Source organism: Ammospiza nelsoni, chromosome 11, assembly GCF_027579445.1.
Source record: "Ammospiza nelsoni isolate bAmmNel1 chromosome 11, bAmmNel1.pri, whole genome shotgun sequence".
Lineage (NCBI taxonomy): Eukaryota > Metazoa > Chordata > Aves > Passeriformes > Passerellidae > Ammospiza > Ammospiza nelsoni.
In genome coordinates this window covers 3,799,195-3,818,669 of record NC_080643.1, presented here as the reverse complement: position 1 = coordinate 3,818,669, position 19,475 = coordinate 3,799,195, and the positions used below count along the sequence as shown (strand labels likewise).

The 19,475-nt window shown below is 47.3% G+C and overlaps 1 protein-coding gene across 2 annotated transcripts in view; it reads right to left on the bottom strand.

The window, feature by feature from the left end:
• Positions 1-3,657: 3,657 nt before the first annotated feature.
• Positions 3,658-19,475, bottom strand: part of PROK2 (prokineticin 2) — an 89,527-nt gene continuing 73,709 nt past the window's right edge. Inside the window, exons 1-3 of one of the 2 annotated variants that reach the window (XM_059480272.1) lie at positions 11,411-11,518; positions 7,379-7,504; positions 3,658-4,007 (exon numbers count right to left, since the gene is read on the bottom strand). In XM_059480272.1, the coding sequence (XP_059336255.1) occupies positions 3,882-4,007; positions 7,379-7,504; positions 11,411-11,518 (360 nt within the window). In that variant the 3' untranslated portion in view covers positions 3,658-3,881. Of the gene's footprint in view, positions 4,008-7,378; positions 7,505-11,410; positions 11,519-19,475 lie in introns of those variants that run through there. The other variant, XM_059480273.1, reaches the window with a different exon arrangement.

The following is a 19,475-nucleotide window of genomic DNA, read 5'->3' as shown; positions in this document are numbered from 1 at the left end:
TATTCATATAATATTAAAAATTAATGCACACGTTTCTATTAATAATGAAATCACTGCAATATTAATAAAGTTAAAACACACATTGGCACAGATCTAAGTGCAGTGAATAAAGGGAAGTGTTTAATCCAGCCTCTCTCTTCACAGGCTGTGGGTATGGGGAATGAAATGGGGAATGAGGCTTTTCCCCTGCTCCAAGGAGGTTCCAGGGCTGCACAAGCTCTGTTCTATTTTCTCATCTGATTTCTCCTGCGAGGACCTTCCTTCCTTCCTTCCTTCCTTCCTTCCTTCCTTCCTTCCTTCCTTCCTTCCTTCCTTCCTTCCTTCCTTCCTTCCTTCCTTCCTTCCTTCCTTCCTTCCTTCCTTCCTTCCTTCCTTCCTTCCTTCCTTCCTTCCTTCCTTCCTTCCTTCCTTCCTTCCTTCCTTCCTTCCTTCCTTCCTTCCTTCCTTCCTTCCTTCCTTCCTTCCTTCCTTCCTTCCTTCCTTCCTTCCTTCCTTCCTTCCTTCCTTCCTTCCTTCCTTCCTTCCTTCCTTCCTTCCTTCCTTCCTTCCTTCCTTCCTTCCTTCCTTCCTTCCTTCCTTCCTTCCTTCCTTCCTTCCTTCCTTCCTTCCTTCCTTCCTTCCTTCCTTCCTTCCTTCCTTCCTTCCTTCCTTCCTTCCTTCCTTCCTTCCTTCCTTCCTTCCTTCCTTCCTTCCTTCCTTCCTTCCTTCCTTCCTTCCTTCCTTCCTTCCTTCCTTCCTTCCTTCCTTCCTTCCTTCCTTCCTTCCTTCCTTCCTTCCTTCCTTCCTTCCTTCCTTCCTTCCTTCCTTCCTTCCTTCCTTCCTTCCTTCCTTCCTTCCTTCCTTCCTTCCTTCCTTCCTTCCTTCCTTCCTTCCTTCCTTCCTTCCTTCCTTCCTTCCTTCCTTCCTTCCTTCCTTCCTTCCTTCCTTCCTTCCTTCCTTCCTTCCTTCCTTCCTTCCTTCCTTCCTTCCTTCCTTCCTTCCTTCCTTCCTTCCTTCCTTCCTTCCTTCCTTCCTTCCTTCCTTCCTTCCTTCCTTCCTTCCTTCCTTCCTTCCTCAAAAGCTGGCTCCAGGGAAAAGCAGAGGGGACTGCAGGGCCATTAACATTTGGAAATACTTGTGGTCATTGGTTTCCCTATTATGAGTGTAAAGCAAAGGTAAAGGGTGCCCTCCCAGCCCCTTCCACTGCAGACAGAAATTAAAGGGACTCTGCAGGTGTGCTGGGGAGAGGAAATCTCCCCCAGGATGGGAGAAAAGATAATTGATTAGGGCAGAGTTTAGGAAATAATGGGGATGCAAAAGGTTAATCTTCCTTCCAGAACAATTCTCTCAAATCAACTAACCTCCATTGTGAGTGTCAATTAATGGAAATTAAATTACTAAAAGGGGAATCGTAATAATTATTGCCAAGTGAATATAGTGGGGATGTAGGACAGTGAGGTTTTGCCTTTATCTTTTCTACATCACAGGGAAGGTGTGGAGAAGCCCCTCAAGGATGAGTATGGGATAATGCATATCTCAAAGCTGCACCATCCAAATTCCCTGTCCAGGAGTGTCTGCAGGACACAGGAACTTCCACTGCTGCAGAGGGTGTGAACTCTGAACCCATGTAATTGGGGCCGTTCTCATTACCCAGATAAATGCTTAAAGCCACAAGTTAATTGGGACAAATTACAACTACAAAGTTGCTCTGCTCTTGTCTGATAAACTCTCCTAGGATCTGGCAGGTCTGAGGCAGTCCTTAGGTATAACTCTTTTACAATGTCCACTTTTTTACAATGATACAAACCAGGGCTACTGCATTCACTAGGTGAATTAGGCCAGCAGGAGATGAGGAGCAGGGCTGCTGTTTCCTCCCATGGTTCAGTTTTTGTGCTCTGATTTTTAAAAATGGAGCAAGAGATGGGACCACAGGCACATTTGGACTGCTCCTATTTTTCTTCTTGATTTTGTGTAAATTGAAGTCTGTGGTATTGAGCTTATTTTATGGGGACAGACATGGACAGAAAAGCAGCCCCCACACTTCCAGTGTGTTCTGCAAATCCAGGCTTTGGGGGTGCACAGGGTGTTTGGGGAGCCCTCCTATTTAGGGACAACGGTAGAACCAGGCTTGGGGGTTGGTTTTAAATCCAGGTTATGGGAATTTCTGCCGTGCTGGCATGTCACTTTGAACTCAATAAATGACTTAGCCTTTCACCAGCCCTTTGGGTTAGTGTTGAGCCCCTCTGAGACTTCAGATCTAATACAGGCACTTTGTACCTGATCACATTAATGAAAACCAGATGTGAAATTACCCTTCAGTGGCACTTCAGTCCTTTCTTTTTTTTTTTTTTTTTTCTATCACCACTGCAAAGGGGGAGGCAAAATTCAGAGGCACTGGAGTGGGTACCCTGTTTTCAGCCAGGAGAATACAATCTCTCCCAAGACTTTTATTTCCCTGCCATATGCAGAATCCACAAGGATCTGGCAATACCTAATCCAGTTATTCTTTTCTGTCCCCCAGGGAAGGTTGTGGAGCCCAGTAGAAGGTACCTGGTAACTGCCAGGGATGTTTCTCCTCTCAGTTTTACAGGTCTGGCCTGGACACAGTGTGCTCACTCCTCCACCCCCCCCATCTCCACCAGCAGCAAAGCGCGGATTGTTGAACGATGAATGACTTCACTTTTCCAGTTCCAGCATATGTTTGCATGTCTGAGAGCAAGAAACATGTGAATCTCACACAAACTGTTGGAATTCCAGCTCTGGGGACTGACAAGTAAATATGAAGTCACACAGCATTTCATAGAAAACCCACAAATCTTATGTTTGCTGGGATAAAGTTGATCCTTTGAGGCACCAGCCAAGAAAAACCTCTCATATTATTTACACCAAGATTCTTCCAAATTCTGAAACTGCAGCTTGATTGAGGAATTCATGCCTTGTAAACTACAAGTTTCCCAAAAAACAGCCAGAGGCACACAATCTTTTGCTAAGCTATCCATAAGGAGCTCTGCTAGCTTAGGTGGTGAATCAAGTGTGGGATAACAGATTATACTGAATAAAAATCAAAAACCACAATGACAAAATAATGTTATAATATTAAAATAAATCAAATCATACACTGCCATTATTCTGATACAGAATTTTTGCACAGCAAATTTGATACATATACAAGAAGTCAGGCAGCCTATTAAAATAAACTTCAGGGTTCCATTTTTCTTTAATATAAACTACATCTTAATACATAGTTTGAGATGATCAGGTAGTTTTACACCAATTCAAGTTACAACAGCTTCTCATCTTAGAACACTAAAATAAGTAAATCTTTTAATGCTCTGAATACTGAAATGTTTTGTTTCCACGTGCCACTTTTTAAAAGTGTAAAAACTACATCTATTGGTTAAACCTTTACCCTAGAGGTGTGCCTAACTTACAAATAAAATTATATTAATAAAGATATGAAATGCAATGTAAATACAGTTCTTTTGGCAATTGTCACATGCTTCACACTCTGCTGTTATCCAACTCTCAGTTCAATTCAGGTCTTCCAAAGTGTAAAGATGTGGCCAAATTTTTCCAAAACTGGCAATAAACTTGGATGTTTTCATTCTGGGGTTATACTAGAACCATGAAGCCCACAAAATTATTCAGGAATGGTCAAGCCCCTGCCCTCAGAGAGAGTTTTGCTCTAGTAGATGTTGTTTGGCTACCCCAAAATGAAATCATCCTCCACTGCGAGTCCCTCCTGAAAACCTTGGCCACAACAGCAGTGTCTCATCTCCAGCTGATGTTGGTGAGGCAGGGAAGGGGTGCAGGCTTTCCCCTGGCAAGTACCCCTTTTTTTGGTCACGACAACGAGAGAACAAAAATACTGAGCGGCTCTTTGGAGTGCAGAACAGTTCCTGCTAAAAGAAGACATCTTCTTTCCTGAAGTCTGGCAGACACCTGAACCTGCTGGGAGCAGTCCTGAGGCAGGCCAGGCCGGGCAGGCAGGGGCAGGTGTGGTGCATCCTCCGCCCCGGGAAGGGCACCTGGGGACAGAGCAAGCACATCAGCTGGTTGGGGTGGTTATTTCATCCTTTTCACTAACAGGATGGGACTGCTGGGGTACATTCCTTGAGCTTTATCTGCAGCATCAGCCTCATGACGTGGGTGAGACAATAGGAAGTTGGCAATACATACAGCCAGCAGCAGCCAAAGATTTCTTTGTTACAAAACAGCTTAAAAACTTTTTAGCTAATAACAAATTTACTATTCCCCACAATCAGTGGCAGGGAGAGCCACGGCACTGGTGGCTGGGGGGATGAAACGGGAGGAATATTGGGGAAATGGGGAATGCTGCCCAGTTCCCTCCCTTCAGAGCCAGAGTTCCCCACGAGCTGCAGCACAGAGCAGATGGCAAAGGCAGCCCCAGTGTACACCCAGCCCAGCCACGTTAAGAGCAGGATGTTAACAGTTGCTGTGTAAATCTACATCTGTGACACATGTTCTCCATTTACTGCCATTTCATAAAGGAGTTTGTTGTGAAACTACACTGGCCTTTAACATCACGTTTTGTGGTGCCACTGTGAAGGGTTTTCTGCGTGTCCCAAACGCTGCCTTGTCACATGGCACAGAGCAGGAACCTTGGGATCCCGTGGAAATCAGGCTGGAAGGGACCTCTGGAGTCACCTTGCCTGACCTCCCTGTGGGCAGGATCCTTTTCACCACAGGGCAGAGGTTTCTCATTTCATCCCAGCCTCCTCCAGCCACATTGTGCTGCAGGGAGCACATATGGAGTAGATTAGACAAATTTAATTGTGCCATGACATGCACACGCACTGACAATCTTCAACAACTTGGTCACAAGCTCTGTCTCTTACAGGAGCCAAAAGGGACAGCCCAGTGGGAAGTGTCTGGGAGCCGTGGTGCTGCCAGCTGGCAGCACACACTGAGCATTCCCTGGATGCAGCAAAGGAGGCACAGAGGTGCAAAGCCTCTGCTACCAGCCAGGCAGGCAGCCCTAATTCCCTCACTTCCAGATGTCTGTGTGGTTGAAGCCTAAAATTTTAATATTCCAAGATTTTCTTGTGTCTGTGCACAAACTTGGTCTTTAAGAGAGTCCCACACAGTCCTCCATGCATGGTGGCAAGCACCAGCCTGACTCCAGTGACACCCTGCTGGGGCAGGAGGTGGGCACGGGGCTCACATCCCCTGAAATACCCTGGGCCAGCACCATCTGAAGAGCAGCCCCAGGATATGTTGTGGGTTTCCATGTGCCACCCACCACAGCCCCTCTACTCCAGTGTGAGCAGAGGCAACTGTTGCAGACATCTTTTCATTAAAAATCCTTTCCTTAGGATTTTTTCCTTCTGAGAAGCTGAGAGGCCTCAGAAACAAAATGTAAGCAATGGTTATGTGCTGCTGTGGACTGCAACAAGTGCATCTGTGATTGGTCTCATGTGGTTGTTTGGAATTAATGGCCAATCATGGCACAGCTGGCTCTCTCTCTGTCCGAACCACAGACCTTTGTTGATTCATTCTTTTCTATTCTTAGCCCAGCCTTCTGATGAGAACTTCTTTCTTCTATTCTTTAGTATAGTTTTAATGTAATATATATCATGAAATAATAAATCAAGCCTTCTGTAACATGGAGTCAGATCCTCATCTCTTCCCTCATCCTAAGACCCCTGTGACCACTGTCACAGGCAACAACCTCCCACCCCTGCTGGGGATCCCCATGGGAATCACCCCTTTGGGTGCTCACACCCAGCACTGCACCAAACCCAAATCCTGAGCTCTCAGCCTCCTGACAACTCAGTGATTTATTCTGAACCTTCCACTTGCTGCAAGGAAACGTTCCTTTCATTCCCCATGCTGCCCAACCTCACCTGCCTGCAAACCCTGCCTGGCCCTGCCTCAGACCTGGCCTAGAAATTCCAGCTGGGACTGCTAATGGCATCGGTCCATCACCATCTAGGTGTTGAGAAGGAAACCAGAAGGTGGAACCCCAGCTGCCAGTCATCTCCTCCAGTTATCTCCTGGCTCCTCTGGATGTCCCCGAGGTGCCATGGCCATGGTGGTGCCTGATTTTGATCTATCCTGCAGTAAATGAAAAGTTTTGGTGATCAGGGCACCCAGCTGCTCCCTACACAAGTATTTACCAGACAGGAACCACTGAGCAAACCCTCCATCCTTAAAATAAACTCATTTCACGTTCTCCAGTAAATCAATTTGGTTTGTGTTTCTCAGGAAGATCAGTGGAGAAATTAAAATTAACCTCATAAAGCTTATAAACATCAGTGACTTAGTGTCTGGGGTGGACAGGCATCTACTCTGATTGTAATTATGCAGGCAGTCAGCTTGAAATATATCAGACAGTTTAAATTATTGCCCAATAACAATAAGCTCATAAAACCCTCTAGAAGTCAATTTCTCTTATCCTAATTCCTGGTAATGGAAAGAGCCCTTACAAGAAGAACCTGCTACATTACATAGTAAAAATGACCATTTGGTCCCCAATATCACAGCAGAAGTTTTTAAAATTTAACTGCAATAAAATAGAGCCTTAAATTTCCTAAAACTGAGAAAATAAACTGAGAAGCCAGGCCTTGGAAGAAAGTGAGAGAGGCAGCTAACTAGCTGCACATTTATGATCTGAATTTATTGCCTCATATCTTCCACTTGTGATGACTCTTGGCCTGTGCAAGAGCACAGAGTCATCCCTGAGGATTACTCTGAAGACCATCAACTTCTCAAATTCCCTGGTAACATCTCACCCAGTCTTTTGTGTTTTAAATAAGCAGCTTTTTTCATATTGCATAAGAAATACATAATTATATAGCCTTAAATAAATGTACTTGCTAAAATCGTTGTATTAATAATACAGTGTGTGTATATATGTATATATACATAGATATTTAAAATTAATAGGTAGAACAGAAACAAAGAGAGTCTGTGGAGACTTTTCTCAAGTCCAAATGTGTGTCAACGCTTTCTCAATGCATCAGCTGTCCCAACACTAACTGGTGACATTTTTATGCTTGTGACAGGATCCTGTCCACTGCCACTGGGGTTGGTGGCACTTGCTGTGCTCCTGCTCACACCAGGAGGGATTGGCAGGGCTGGGCTTGGGAGCTGCCAGCGCTGTTTCGGATCAGGCAACAAAACAAAGCAGCAACAACAAACTAATAAGAAAACAATCTGGGAAGCATGTAGTGCTTTCATCCTCTGATTCCCTTCAGCATAATTCTGACACTAATGCACTTCCTTACGTAGGAGCCTTCATCTCTGCTCCCATACAGACACAATGGCTGGATATTGTACGGAACGGGAAGCTTCCCTGCCTTTCCACCACATCTAGGCTTTGTGCCACGTGCTGTAGAGCTCAAGACACCCCTCCAGCCCCCAGTGAGGTACTCACTCTGTGGCTCAGGGGGTGGCAGTCGTCTCCCAGGCTGCCCATGGGGGTGCACATCCTGAGGCTGCGGATCCAGAGGCTGACGGCGCAGCACATCCCGGCCCCGCACTGCTGGTCTCGGTCACAGGCCTGCGTGCGACACAGCATCGAGCAAATTACACGAATAATAAATGCAGTCCAGAAATAGGATGGATCAGGTGCTCAGGAGCTGCCTCTGGCACCCCTAAGTTATCATGGCTCATTAAGGCTGGATAATAAGATTTAAGGCTGGTTTGCAATACTCGTGTCTCCCTTGGATTGCAACGTGCAGGCTCCTGGCACATTTTGGAGTTGGGACCAGGTTGTTTAAAGCCAGGACCACACACAGAGCTGCTCTGGGCCAAATCCAGGACTGTCAGTGATTTACAGTCCAAACTTGTGAGCACTGATGGCATGTGCCACTCGCTTTCCCAGCTCCCACATCAGAGCCTGAGTGAGCTCAGGCAGGAGCAAGGACCAACCACACCAAACTTGTCACCAAAAGAGTCACCAAACCACTCTTATGGAGAAGCTGAGATAGGAAAACATCCATTAATTTAATGACTTTTAAGGTAACTATTCCTTCTAACCTCACATGACAACACCATGGTTGTGAGTGCCCTTGCAGCACTGCATGAGAGTTTTGTTAGGGAAGTCCAAGTGGAAGTAGCTAAAACAATAGTTTAAATGTGGATTCTGTGGTTGTTATGTAGAATTACACATAGCTAAAAGAGGTCTTAAGAAAAGCTTTCCATAAGTGTCCACATGCAAAAAAAATGCTGCTGTGGTAGCATTCCCCTTCACGGGAGGCAAAAAAATATTTTAGCCACTTACCCAATACAGCTTAGATAAGCAGAAACCAAAATGCAAACTAGTGGGTATGTCTTGAAACCCACAAACCATGAAGAGCAATTGACACATTAGGGTTTGAAAACAAGCTACTGTACATCTTTCAGTTACTTTTTAATCAAAAGTTTATATAGATTTAATGCAAAAACCAGTCTCGTTTCTCCAGTGAGAAATGCCATCAAAGGTTCTGCTTACATCCTGAATGTAAGCTTGATTACCTCACTGCTCTGGGTGTCTGGCAGCAGCAGTGAGAGATGGAAGGCACTGGTCAGCACTACGTAAATGGGAAACTCATAAAAACATACGTAAATGTTGATAACAGCTCTGGGGAAGGCACATTCCCAGAGTAAACATGCTCTTGAGGGGAAAACTCACTGATCTTACCTTGGGATTTACATGATAAATGGCTTTAGACTGTACTCACTGGGTAAATATTGCACTGACCAGCAGGAGCCAGATCAAAATACATGTGTAAAGCTCAGTCAGTAGTTTAGGAAGAAGCTGTTGCATTAGGATCATTATTAAATATTTGTGTGTGACCCAAACAGCTCCTAAACACAGAGCTCTGTGCTGCAGGTAAGTCCAAACACAGAGCATTTGCTTGTAAGACTAATATGGCCATAAAAATATCACTCTAGCTTGGCAGATAGATTATACTCACTTTCTGACCTCTCTCTTAAAAAAAAATAAAATAATAATAATTTGAAAGTACTCTAATGATATTATTTTACCATAGTCACAAATAAAAATGCAGGTCCAGTGATTTTGGCTGCCACCAGCACACCAATGTCCACTGCTCAGCTGGAGTCACAGGCTCTACTATTTCTCACTTGCCAGTTCCTGACTCCCTTTTTTTCTTAGTTATGTATTTCAAAGTCCATTCATCTCTGTGGGACTGGTCCTGGGGTGAAATACCACTCAGCTGAAAAACCCCCCTGGGTGTGTTCTACCAAACAAGAGTCTTGAATGTCCGGGCTGAACAATTTCTTTCCTGACCTCACACACGCATATTTACATCTGGCAGAACTTTTAAGGCTCCTTTTCCAAAAATGTATGACAAGTTTTGAAAATATTCGACCCAAGTGTTCCTGCCCACACCTTATCTGCAATGTGTAATTCCTGCTGCTCCTCCTAAACTTCCCCAAACACCACATGAGCACCTCATTTAAACACAGTTTTCCAGAAAATCAGCCCAAGAATATGTCCCAGGTGAAATGCCAGCTGCAAAGGCAACAGGTTTCAGCACAAGAACTACCACTGAATTGAGGAAAGCTTGAAAAAAGTCTTTAATCTGGAAAGGAAAAACACCTTTCAGGCTCAGGGGTTGGGGAACACCTACGTCAGCTCTCATCTGAGATTTGCCTGTTCATCAAAAGCCAAAAATGCATCAAAGTGGTTTAAGCAGAAATGCTCTGCAATAGTTAATAAAGTAACATTTTCTAGTTGTAATCTATTTTTACTTTTTGAAGCTGCCTTGTTCTTGATCTATTATTCAGTGCCTCACAATTACTTTATTTAATGGGTTAATTATGCTTTAAAGGTGTAGCCACAATTCTAATAACAGATAACTGCTCCTCTGTTGCTGGGAATGTTTCTACTTAAAAGAAACTTGAAATCCTCAATTATTAAAAAATTCCTTCACATTCTCTGCTCTAAAAAAAAAAAAATAATCAGTCCTTGGAACTGATCTGACTTCCAGAGAAATGCCCACAAGCTGTTTCATGGACTTCAGGGGTCCAGACAGGGAGCCTGGAGAGCCACAGAGAAATCCACTGCTGTGAGTGCAACTTCTGATGGTTACAAAAGACATGTGAGCTCTCAAAGGAATGCAAATGCTGAGTTATTAATCCAAAGCAAACACTTAAAAAATCATTTAACTAAAAAGTGATGCAATGCTTTGGGTTAAATAACGTCTTTAGGAAAAAAAGTATTTTCACAGCCAGAGTAAATCTTGAGCCTAAAAACAACAACAACAGAGACTTATTTGCAAGGGGTGGCTTTTGTGGGGGAAATGCTACAGTCATAGGCAAAGAAAAAAAAGAAGGAAAACAGAGTTTTCTGAGGATTGTAATCCTTCCCTATACATGGAGGGGCTGGCGGAACTTGGGGTGCACAGTGGGCAGCGCAATGCCCTGAGCCAGACCCTCTCAGAGCAGGTTTGGGGACAGCTGGGGCTGCATGCAGGGAGATGGGAGACAGCTCCAGCCCTGGAAAAGCAGCAGGAATCTGCATGCTCCCGGACCAGCCTGGAGAGAGCCCTCCGAAGACATCCCTCACCCCAAAGGAACAGACCCCACATTGTGGCATCCCCTCACCTCAGAGACCCACGGGTCCTGGCATTGCCCACCGCAGAGACTGACACATCCTGCCATCACTCACCTCAGAGAGACCCCAGGCTCTGATACCACTGAATCCAGACCATCCCTCATCCCTAGAGATGCCACGGCCGGTACCACTTACCCCAGACGGACCCCAAGCCCTGTCACCTCTCAGCACCTGGCACTGCTCTCCCTCCCATGCCCTCGTTATCACTTATCCCAGCTCTGGCCATCCGTCACCGCACTCGGCACAGCTCCGTCCTGGCATGGCTGAGTGTGGACAGACCCCGAGCCTCGGCAGCGCAGAGAGCAGAGATGCCCAGGGAGCAGCCCCGGGCGACAGAGCGCTCCCCTCTCTCCGGGCATCCCGCATGGCAGAGCGCTCCCCTCTCCCTGGGCACCCCTTACAGCAGAGCGCTCCCTCTCTCCGGGCATCCCGCTCCCCTCTCTCCGGGCATCCCGCACGTCAGAGCGCTCTCCTCTGCCTGGGCATCCCGCACGGCATCCCGCTCCCCTCTCCGAGCATCCCGCTCCCCTCTCCCCGGGCATCCCGTAGAGCCGAGCGCTCCCTTCTCCGGGCATCCCGCACGGCAGAGCGCTCCCCTCTCTCCGTGCATCCCGCTCCTCTCTCCCTGGGCATCCCGCACGGCAGAGCGCTCCCCTCTCCCCGGGCACCCCTTATCCCGGGCAGTTCTCCCAGTCCCGCTATCACTCCCCGCGAACAAACCCCAACACCCGTCCCGCCGCCGCGGCGGAGCCCTCTGTCCCTCCGTCCCTCCGTCCCTCTGTCCCTCCGTCCCTCCGTGCGGTGAGGTCGGTGCCGAGCGGCGGCGCTCACCCCGGCGCTCACCCCGGTGATGACGGCTCCGTGTCCCGCGGCCAGCAGCAGCGCCAGCAGCACCAGCAGCAGCGGCAGCAGCGGCGGCAGCGCCGGCGGGGCTCCGCGCAGGCTCCGCATGGTGCGGCGCAGCGAGCCGGGCTCGGAGCCGCCCCGCCGTTATAAAGCCGGGGCTGAGTCACCCCCGCCCGGCAGCGCCGCGGCCGCGGGGCCGCGCTGACACCGCACACACCGCACACACACCGTGCACACGCCGTGCACACACCGCACACATTGCACACACACCGTGCACACGCCGTGCACACACCGCACACATTGCACACACACCGTGCACACGCCGCGCACACCGCACACACCGCACACACACCGCACACACCGCACACACACCGTGCACACGCCGTGCACACACCGCACACATTGCACACACACCGTGCACACGCCGCGCACACCGCACACACCGCACACACACCGCACACACCGCACACACACCGCACACACACCGTGCACACGCCGTGCACACACCGCACACATTGCACACACACCGTGCACACCGCACACACCGCACACATTGCACACACACCGTGCACACGCCGCGCACACCGCACACACCGCACACACCGCACACACACCGCACACACACCGCACACACACACACCGCGCTCACACCGCACACACCGCACACATTGCACACACACTGCACACACACCACACACACACCGCACACATTGCACACACACCGCACACACCGCACACACACCGCACACACCGCACACATTGCACACACACCGTGCACACACCGCACACACACCATGCACACACCGCACACACCGCACATCGCACACACACCGCACAAATACCGCACACACCGCACACACACCGCGCTCACACCGCACAAATACCGCACACACACCGCACATCGCACACACACCGTGCACCGCACACACCGTGCCCAGGTGCACAGCTGAGGGAAAAGGGGCAGGGGGGACATCCCAGGGGAACATCCCACAGCACACTGGGGACATCCCGCATAGCTCTGCGGGACCTGGGCTTAGCGGGGAACATCACAAAGAACGTCCCAGGGCTCGGGGGAAATCCCACCGTGTGGCTGAAGGATTGACCGCAGCAGGCGTGGTGGGGTCCTCCCAGGGCTGGCTGGGGTACACCCTGTAGCAGGTATGAGGCTGTCCCATAGGAGGTCTAGGGGTTCATCCCAAGGGTGGCTATGGACATCCCACTGCAGATTAGGGAGCAGAGAGGCATCCAACAGCAGTTTAGGGGAGAAACATCCCACAACATATTGGGGACATCATGTAGCAAGCTGGGAGCAAGACACAGCAGGTGTTGAGGAAATCCCCACATTTTTCAATTTATATTTTTGTTCCAACAGGAAAGGCTTGATGGCCTTCCTCACTCCTTTTCTTCTCTATTTTCCTTACTTTTCCAGCTCTTTATGCTTCTTTTTGCCTTTCTTCTCCTTCCTAACTCCCTTTTTGTCTCTTTTCCTGCCTCTCTGTTCCTACTTCAATCTCTCTATTCTACTCCCCTCCTCCTGTTCTCACAGGTAGGTCCCATTTCCCCAGATTTTTCAGTGCATATTTTTGCTCCAGCAGGGAAGGCTGGGCCTTTGCAGAGCCCACATCTCCCTGAGCCCCCAGCCGGCCCCGTTCCCTGGCTGAGGTGAGTCTGAGCGTGGCTGAAGGGGAGCAGCAGCCCCGAGCCCCTCGCTCGGTTCAGTCCCGGTCAGGAGCTGTCAAACCCATTCCTTGGTGGCCTCCCCTCGGGGGCTCACTCTGTCTGGAGGTGTTTTCATTACAAACGTGCCCTTTTGGGGTGCTCGGGGTTATTTTGTACAAGTGCACTCAAGACAAATACGGGCTGGGTAAATAGGGTTTACTCCGAGGATGCTTTAAAAGCAAATTGGGATGAGCCAATTTTGACGTGAAAGGATTAAAAATAACTGGCATGTATCCTTAGCTGTTGTAAACTCATGTTGCTGCATGAAGCACTGGCAGTTTAAACCAGGTGAAGGGATTAGCTTGTTTTAAATTCTGTTTGTATCCTAGAAACTGAAAATGAATGTAAGCCTGGAATTATTATTTTCACAATCTCCAGGTGTCCAGAACTTTCGAAAACAAATAATCACTTTCAGCTCTAAACCTCCTGATCCTCTAAAAACACTTTAGAATTGAAGAGAAATAATAAGGGGGAAGAATTTTGTGCAGGTTTGCGTAGACTCAGTCATTTCTTGTAAAAGACATTTGACATAAAAAGTATCATTTATGAAAGGTTGTCAATCCTAAGCCTGGAAGGGCAGCATTATACATTACAATGGGGATATTACAGACTTACTAGAAGCCACCTTAATGTGAGTACTCTTACTACCAACTTGAGCTAAAACCAGTTTGCTATCAGAAGAGATCATTCACATCTATATGGCCTTTAGGTGATCACAAAATTATAATGAGATATTAACTAATGCCTATTAAATCCTTCCTGTTCTTAAAGAAAAGGTGACAGCTGAGGAGATGACTTTCTGAATTTCAGTGTCATTACAATTGTTTTACTGCAAAATTAGTAAAAGTCCAAACATGTTTTAAATGTAAATCCTCACAGTGCCCATCTCATGAATGCAGTTGTTGGGTTTCTCTGGCTCTTCTCAAAGCCTCAGTTTTACTGAAGACTATCTATGAGTAGGCATTCAAATAATTATTTGGCATATTCAAGTGATAATGCACTACAGAATTTACAGAATTTTGAAGACTAAGAATGTGAATATATCAGCTATCTAAAAAGATAATTTTCTCATAAAAGAATTGAGAAGAAGCATGTAATGCGAGACAGGAGAATTATCTTTTTGCCCTAAAAACTCTCTTAATAATGACAGTATCTAATTTGTCTAATCTTTGTCACTGTATATCCAAAAATGGTCTTGATTCAGCAAAATGGTGAAACCTTGCTGGCTCTTGTAGAGGAAGAATGCATTTATTTATATCAGATATATAAAAATGTATAGTCTAGGTGTAAAGTTCACCCAAGGTATGAAAGGCCTTAAATCAGTTGCCTGTAGAGCCTGAAATGACCTGAACACACAAGTCAATCAAGAATAAATTTCTAACCCTGAGCTGGGATGTAGTCCAACATTTCTGCTTTAGGTCAATAATTAATGTTAATTAATTAAAGTAGAGGTTGACAGACAAACAGCCTAAGACTCTTCTCAATAATTTGTCTTCTCTCTTGAGGTCTGTACACGAGGCAGAATAGTCCATTTCTGCTGACATTAACCTGGGTCCCCAGCCTTTACGCAAGCATCATTTATGTTTTTTTGAGTTGCAAATATTTCTGTAAATGACTTCTAAGTTTGCTGCCTCTCTCTCTGATGTGGCTGGAGCTGGCCAGTGCCTTCTCAAGTTCCCAGCAGCAGCCTGGCAGAGAAATGGAGGCTTCACACCTGCAGCTCTCCCCGAGGCTGTAAAAGCCAGCTGGGACCCGAGGCGTGAGCAAGCCCGGGCACCCCCTGTGTGGGGCTGGATCACACAGTCTGCATCGTGTGGAGAAAATGAGAGGCAGTCCAGGCTGTGAGACGCAATTCTCGCGCGTGGGATTGCCTTTGGGGACATCCATGGGGTGCTGCTTGTGGGAACTTGCAGCACTGGCTGAGAGCTCAGCAGTTTCTGCCCCGGGATGGGAGGCAGGTGAGGAGAGCAGCAGCATCCACGCACCCCATGCTCATGCCTGGCCTCTTCTGACGTCAAATAAACTAACTTCTAAAAAGTCTAAACACAAATGCTGATGTTGGGATCAGAAGAGGCACTGTTGTCTGAATTCCAAATAAATCAATCAATAAATTTCATTAGTGAATCCAAAATGGAGAGAAAAATTATGTTTTAAACTAGCACTTAAGAGATATCAAGCACTGGCTTACAACAATGAAAACAACTTCCCTCTGCAAACTTCTCCAACTCTTAAAACCTTATTTCCTGTTTGAATTTCACTGATCTGGACCAGCATGTGATATTAAGCCCTCTAATATCTGGAATTTTCACCTTCCATGTGTAATAACCTGGGAACAAATCCCACAGTGCATGTTTCACTACACAGCTACATTTTTGTCACCAACAAGTGATTCTGGTAGCTCATCTCCATAACCTTTCCAACAGATCAACAAACTGCAAAGTCTCAGGTATGATTTCAGGAGTACTGCCATCCCCTGGGAATAGCCACAGTGGTCTACTCTTAGTTATATAATCCTGCAGACCAAGTCAACAATCAGTGTATAAACAGAAATGTAGTGAATATACTAATAAAAATGAAACAGATTGACAAAGAGCTTCAGCAATAAAAAAGCATCCACAAGTGATTTTATTTCTGGGGTCAGACAAGCAGTAGTTGTAATGAGCTGCTGTTGTATGATCTGCTCCCAGGGCTCCTGGTGCCTCATTACACTGCTTTTCAGCACTGCTGTTGTCATAGTAGTCCCTGAAGATGCTTATGTAAGGACTAAGATGATGGTTCTGCAGTATGTTGAAAAAGAGCATTTAACAGATAAGTGCTAATGTTCTAGATTAGGGATTCTCACTGCCTTACTCTGCACTGGCTCATGTAATTGCATGAATCACTTTGATTGCAAAGTACACGCTCCCCTGTCAGCTTAGAGGGATTGAAGTGGAATATTACAGAGTCTGCTCAGGAAACAGTGTTAGAATAAGAAAAACCCTGCAAACATACCACAAAAACTAACAATTCCTAGTTACTCATGAAATTTGCTTCTTTGACTTGCCCACAGATTTTATTTAGACTTTTGTGCAGACATGACTGCGTTGCCAAAGTCCAGGGCAGCACAATTCCAAGTGATTCAGCAGGAACTGTGGATTTACGTGATGGGCAGGAACTCCATGCCTTTCTGTAATTTTCAGATATGTCTTTTAAAAAATGTGGACTTCCTGCCAAGAAGATACAGAATTGGTTTGGGGAGTTCACTGGACTTTGGGGAAACATTCTTTCAGCACTTTTTCTCCTTGCTGATTGCTTTTGGTGGGAAACAACTTTCCCCTACACACCAAAATGGGCCATGAGCTGTGAGCTGTGGGCAGAGGAACCTCTGGTGGAGCCAGGGTCTCTCCCTGCACACCTAATCTAGAGAATGAGGACATTTTTCATTGAAATGGGACTTACTGGGCCATGGGGACAGGAGGTGGGGAGGTTTTCATGGCCACAGAGATCTACCAAACACAAGAACTGGAGAGGAATTATTCAGGAGGGCATTGTAAATCTGCTCCCACGATGGACAGGCAGTTTACCCTATGCCTCAACGGGATCTGGTGAGACCAAAGCCAAGCAGGTTTTGTAGGCTCATATTCAATAAACAGACCAGCCCAACTTTCCTCCCTGCCAGGCCCCTCATGGCTCCCTCTGGTCCCTTCCAGTTCTGCCTTTTCCACCTCTGCAGGCACCTCACAGTCTCCTCTGTGTCCCTCATCATGGAAACCTGTGGGAGCACTATGAATGCTGCTAATCCCTGGCTTGCCACTGTCTCCAGAGGGACCAAGAAGAGGTCACTTGCTCAGTTTTTATTTACTGAACTGGTGCCATATGGCTTCCTTAGATTGCCTGCAGGGAGCAGGGTTTTTTTTTTTTTTTCTCCTTAACACACAGTTTAGTTCCTGTTTTGGGTTTGTTGCTTTGCTTTTCCACTGCTTGGCTGGAATCGGATGGTGGTGGCCAGTGGGAGGATACAGGGCAGGTTGTGCTCCTGCCCCTATTAGCATATTTGGGCTGGAAAGAATTAACCAAAGAGGCAATGCCCAGAGAAAAGGGTCAGCTGTTCTGCAAATTACCAGAATTTCACCACTAAAATCTCTTTTTCTGCACCCCTGTTCTGTTCCATTGTCTTCCCAAGGCCAGTGGCAGCTGTAGCTGTTTTCCTGCTCATTTGGTGTGCGTGTGGCAGCTGGGAGCACATCTGTGTCCATCCCACCCCACAGGATGGGGCATTCCCCACTGCTGATGTGGGACTGGCAGCTCTGTGACTCTCCAGCCTTCCCTGGTGCTCTGAGCATTGGTCATTCAAGGCACAAACAGGGAGGGCACGTACACAGAGGATCCAGCCCACTTACCCATCTGCCTTGGCTTTCAGGCCCCCCAGGAGATTTTTTAAATTTTAATTTTTCTCCCATTTTTCTCATTTCTGACATTTTCCTTTCATCCTTGTAGTTTGTGCTGCTTCATCTGTCACTGCCATGGGAAGGCAGGTATTCCCAGCAGAGCCCATCTGAGGGGCCTCCAGGGCCTGGAGTACCACTGAGTTCCTTTTTCTCCCTTTCATCCATATGCAAGATTGCTCAGAAGGGTGAAAATTCCAGTGAAATGGCATGTTAGCAAAAAGCATGCATTAGCAACCCTGTGGGGATGGCTGCAAAATGCTTTCCCTCACCAGAGCCACCTCCAACACAGAAACTTCACTTACTTCTCCCTTAAGGATGAACTTAAAAAATTGCAATGTCTCTCTAGTGAGTTATATTCCTTAGAATCCCAAAGCACTTAGTAAATTACATTCTCCTGACTTCCTTCAGCTGTGACTGGGGTATAACCAGAACTGGGGTGACAACTGGCCAGGGTTTAGCTTCACATGCCCTTGTTAAAAATGAACTTTAGCTGCACAAGAGAAAGAATCCCACCCTGGCTGAGTAGTGGTGCAGTTTGTGGATTTCTCTTCGGATGCTCAAAAGAAAGTGCTGATGTGGAGCTTGGATCTGTTTGGGCTGTTCTCAGGGAATACCATGGAGTTTTCAGCACAGAAGAAATCAGCACCTTGGGTTTATCTTTTAGCTGGGTACAGCTGACAAACCATGACGGGGTTGAGTCCTGCACACGCAAGTGAGGGCACAGCCTGGGGCTGCAGCCCTGACATCCTTTAACCTTGGCTTGGCTGGCTCTGTGTCACTATAGGACACAAAAGAACACAAGCTCACACTGCTGTTCTCAAGCTGAATAAAAAAGGGAAGTTTATTTTCTTACTCCAACATTTATAGTTTTCCAAAAGTGACAGCGGATTGGAGGGTGACAGTGCCACCTCTCCAATGACACTGGACAAACCAACTGTCCATCAACTTTCTCCTCCTCCATAAAGGCATGAAAAAACAATGAGTTATTTACTGAAAGTGTGTGAGAAAGTCGACTACAAGAATGTCAACATCAGAAGGCTTAGAAAATCTTAAAAACCCAAAGTAACAGGTCTGAGCATAGGTGCACAAGGGAGAGCACAGCCTGGGGCTGCAGCCCTGAGATCCCTTGGCCTTGGCTTGGCTGGCTCTGAGCATAGGTGCACAAGGGAGAGCACAGCCTGGGGCTGCAGCCCTGAGATCCCTTGGCCTTGGCTTGGCTGGCTCTGGCCTGAGGTGCTCCAGCCCCAGCTTTGCTTTCGAGGGAAGAGCGCGACCCACAGCGTCATCTCCTGATGTACAAAGGACAAATTATCCACCTCATCCTCCCACCTCCCACTCTGTTCTCCTGTCAGCTCGCTTTTCAGGAGCCACTAGTGGAAAGGGCAGCTAATTATTCCAGGAATTCAAATTGGTTCCTTTTATGGCAGACATCAAACAAAAGCAAACCCCCAGCAATGCGGGCTGGCGTTGGCTGCCTGCCTCAGCTGCCAGCCCAGTGCTGGGAAGATGAGTCTCATCCTCCCAGCAGCTCATTGTCTGGGCAGAAGTTGCCAGAAAGCAGATGGGGAGGAATGGAGGCTCAGGAGGATGAGGATGGCACAAGGCTGAGGGAAAGGAAGCAGCAAAAGGAGTGTGGTTTGATGGGTGAAAGTGTGACAGAGGTTGTCCATGATGGACCACACAGCCCAGCAGCAACTCTGCTGTCTCAAAATTACTTTACTGGGTGCTGGTATTGTCAACTCCAATTCCAGGGTGACTTTGTGGCATGGCAGGGGTTTTTGGGCCATGCTCACCCAGGTGGGCTCATCTCTCCTCACTACAGCCCTGCCCCATCAGCCAATGTCCCCATGCTGAGGACGTGGACCTGCACCACCTCTTTTGCTGCCCAAGTTCCCAAAGGGAATTTTCCCATTCTA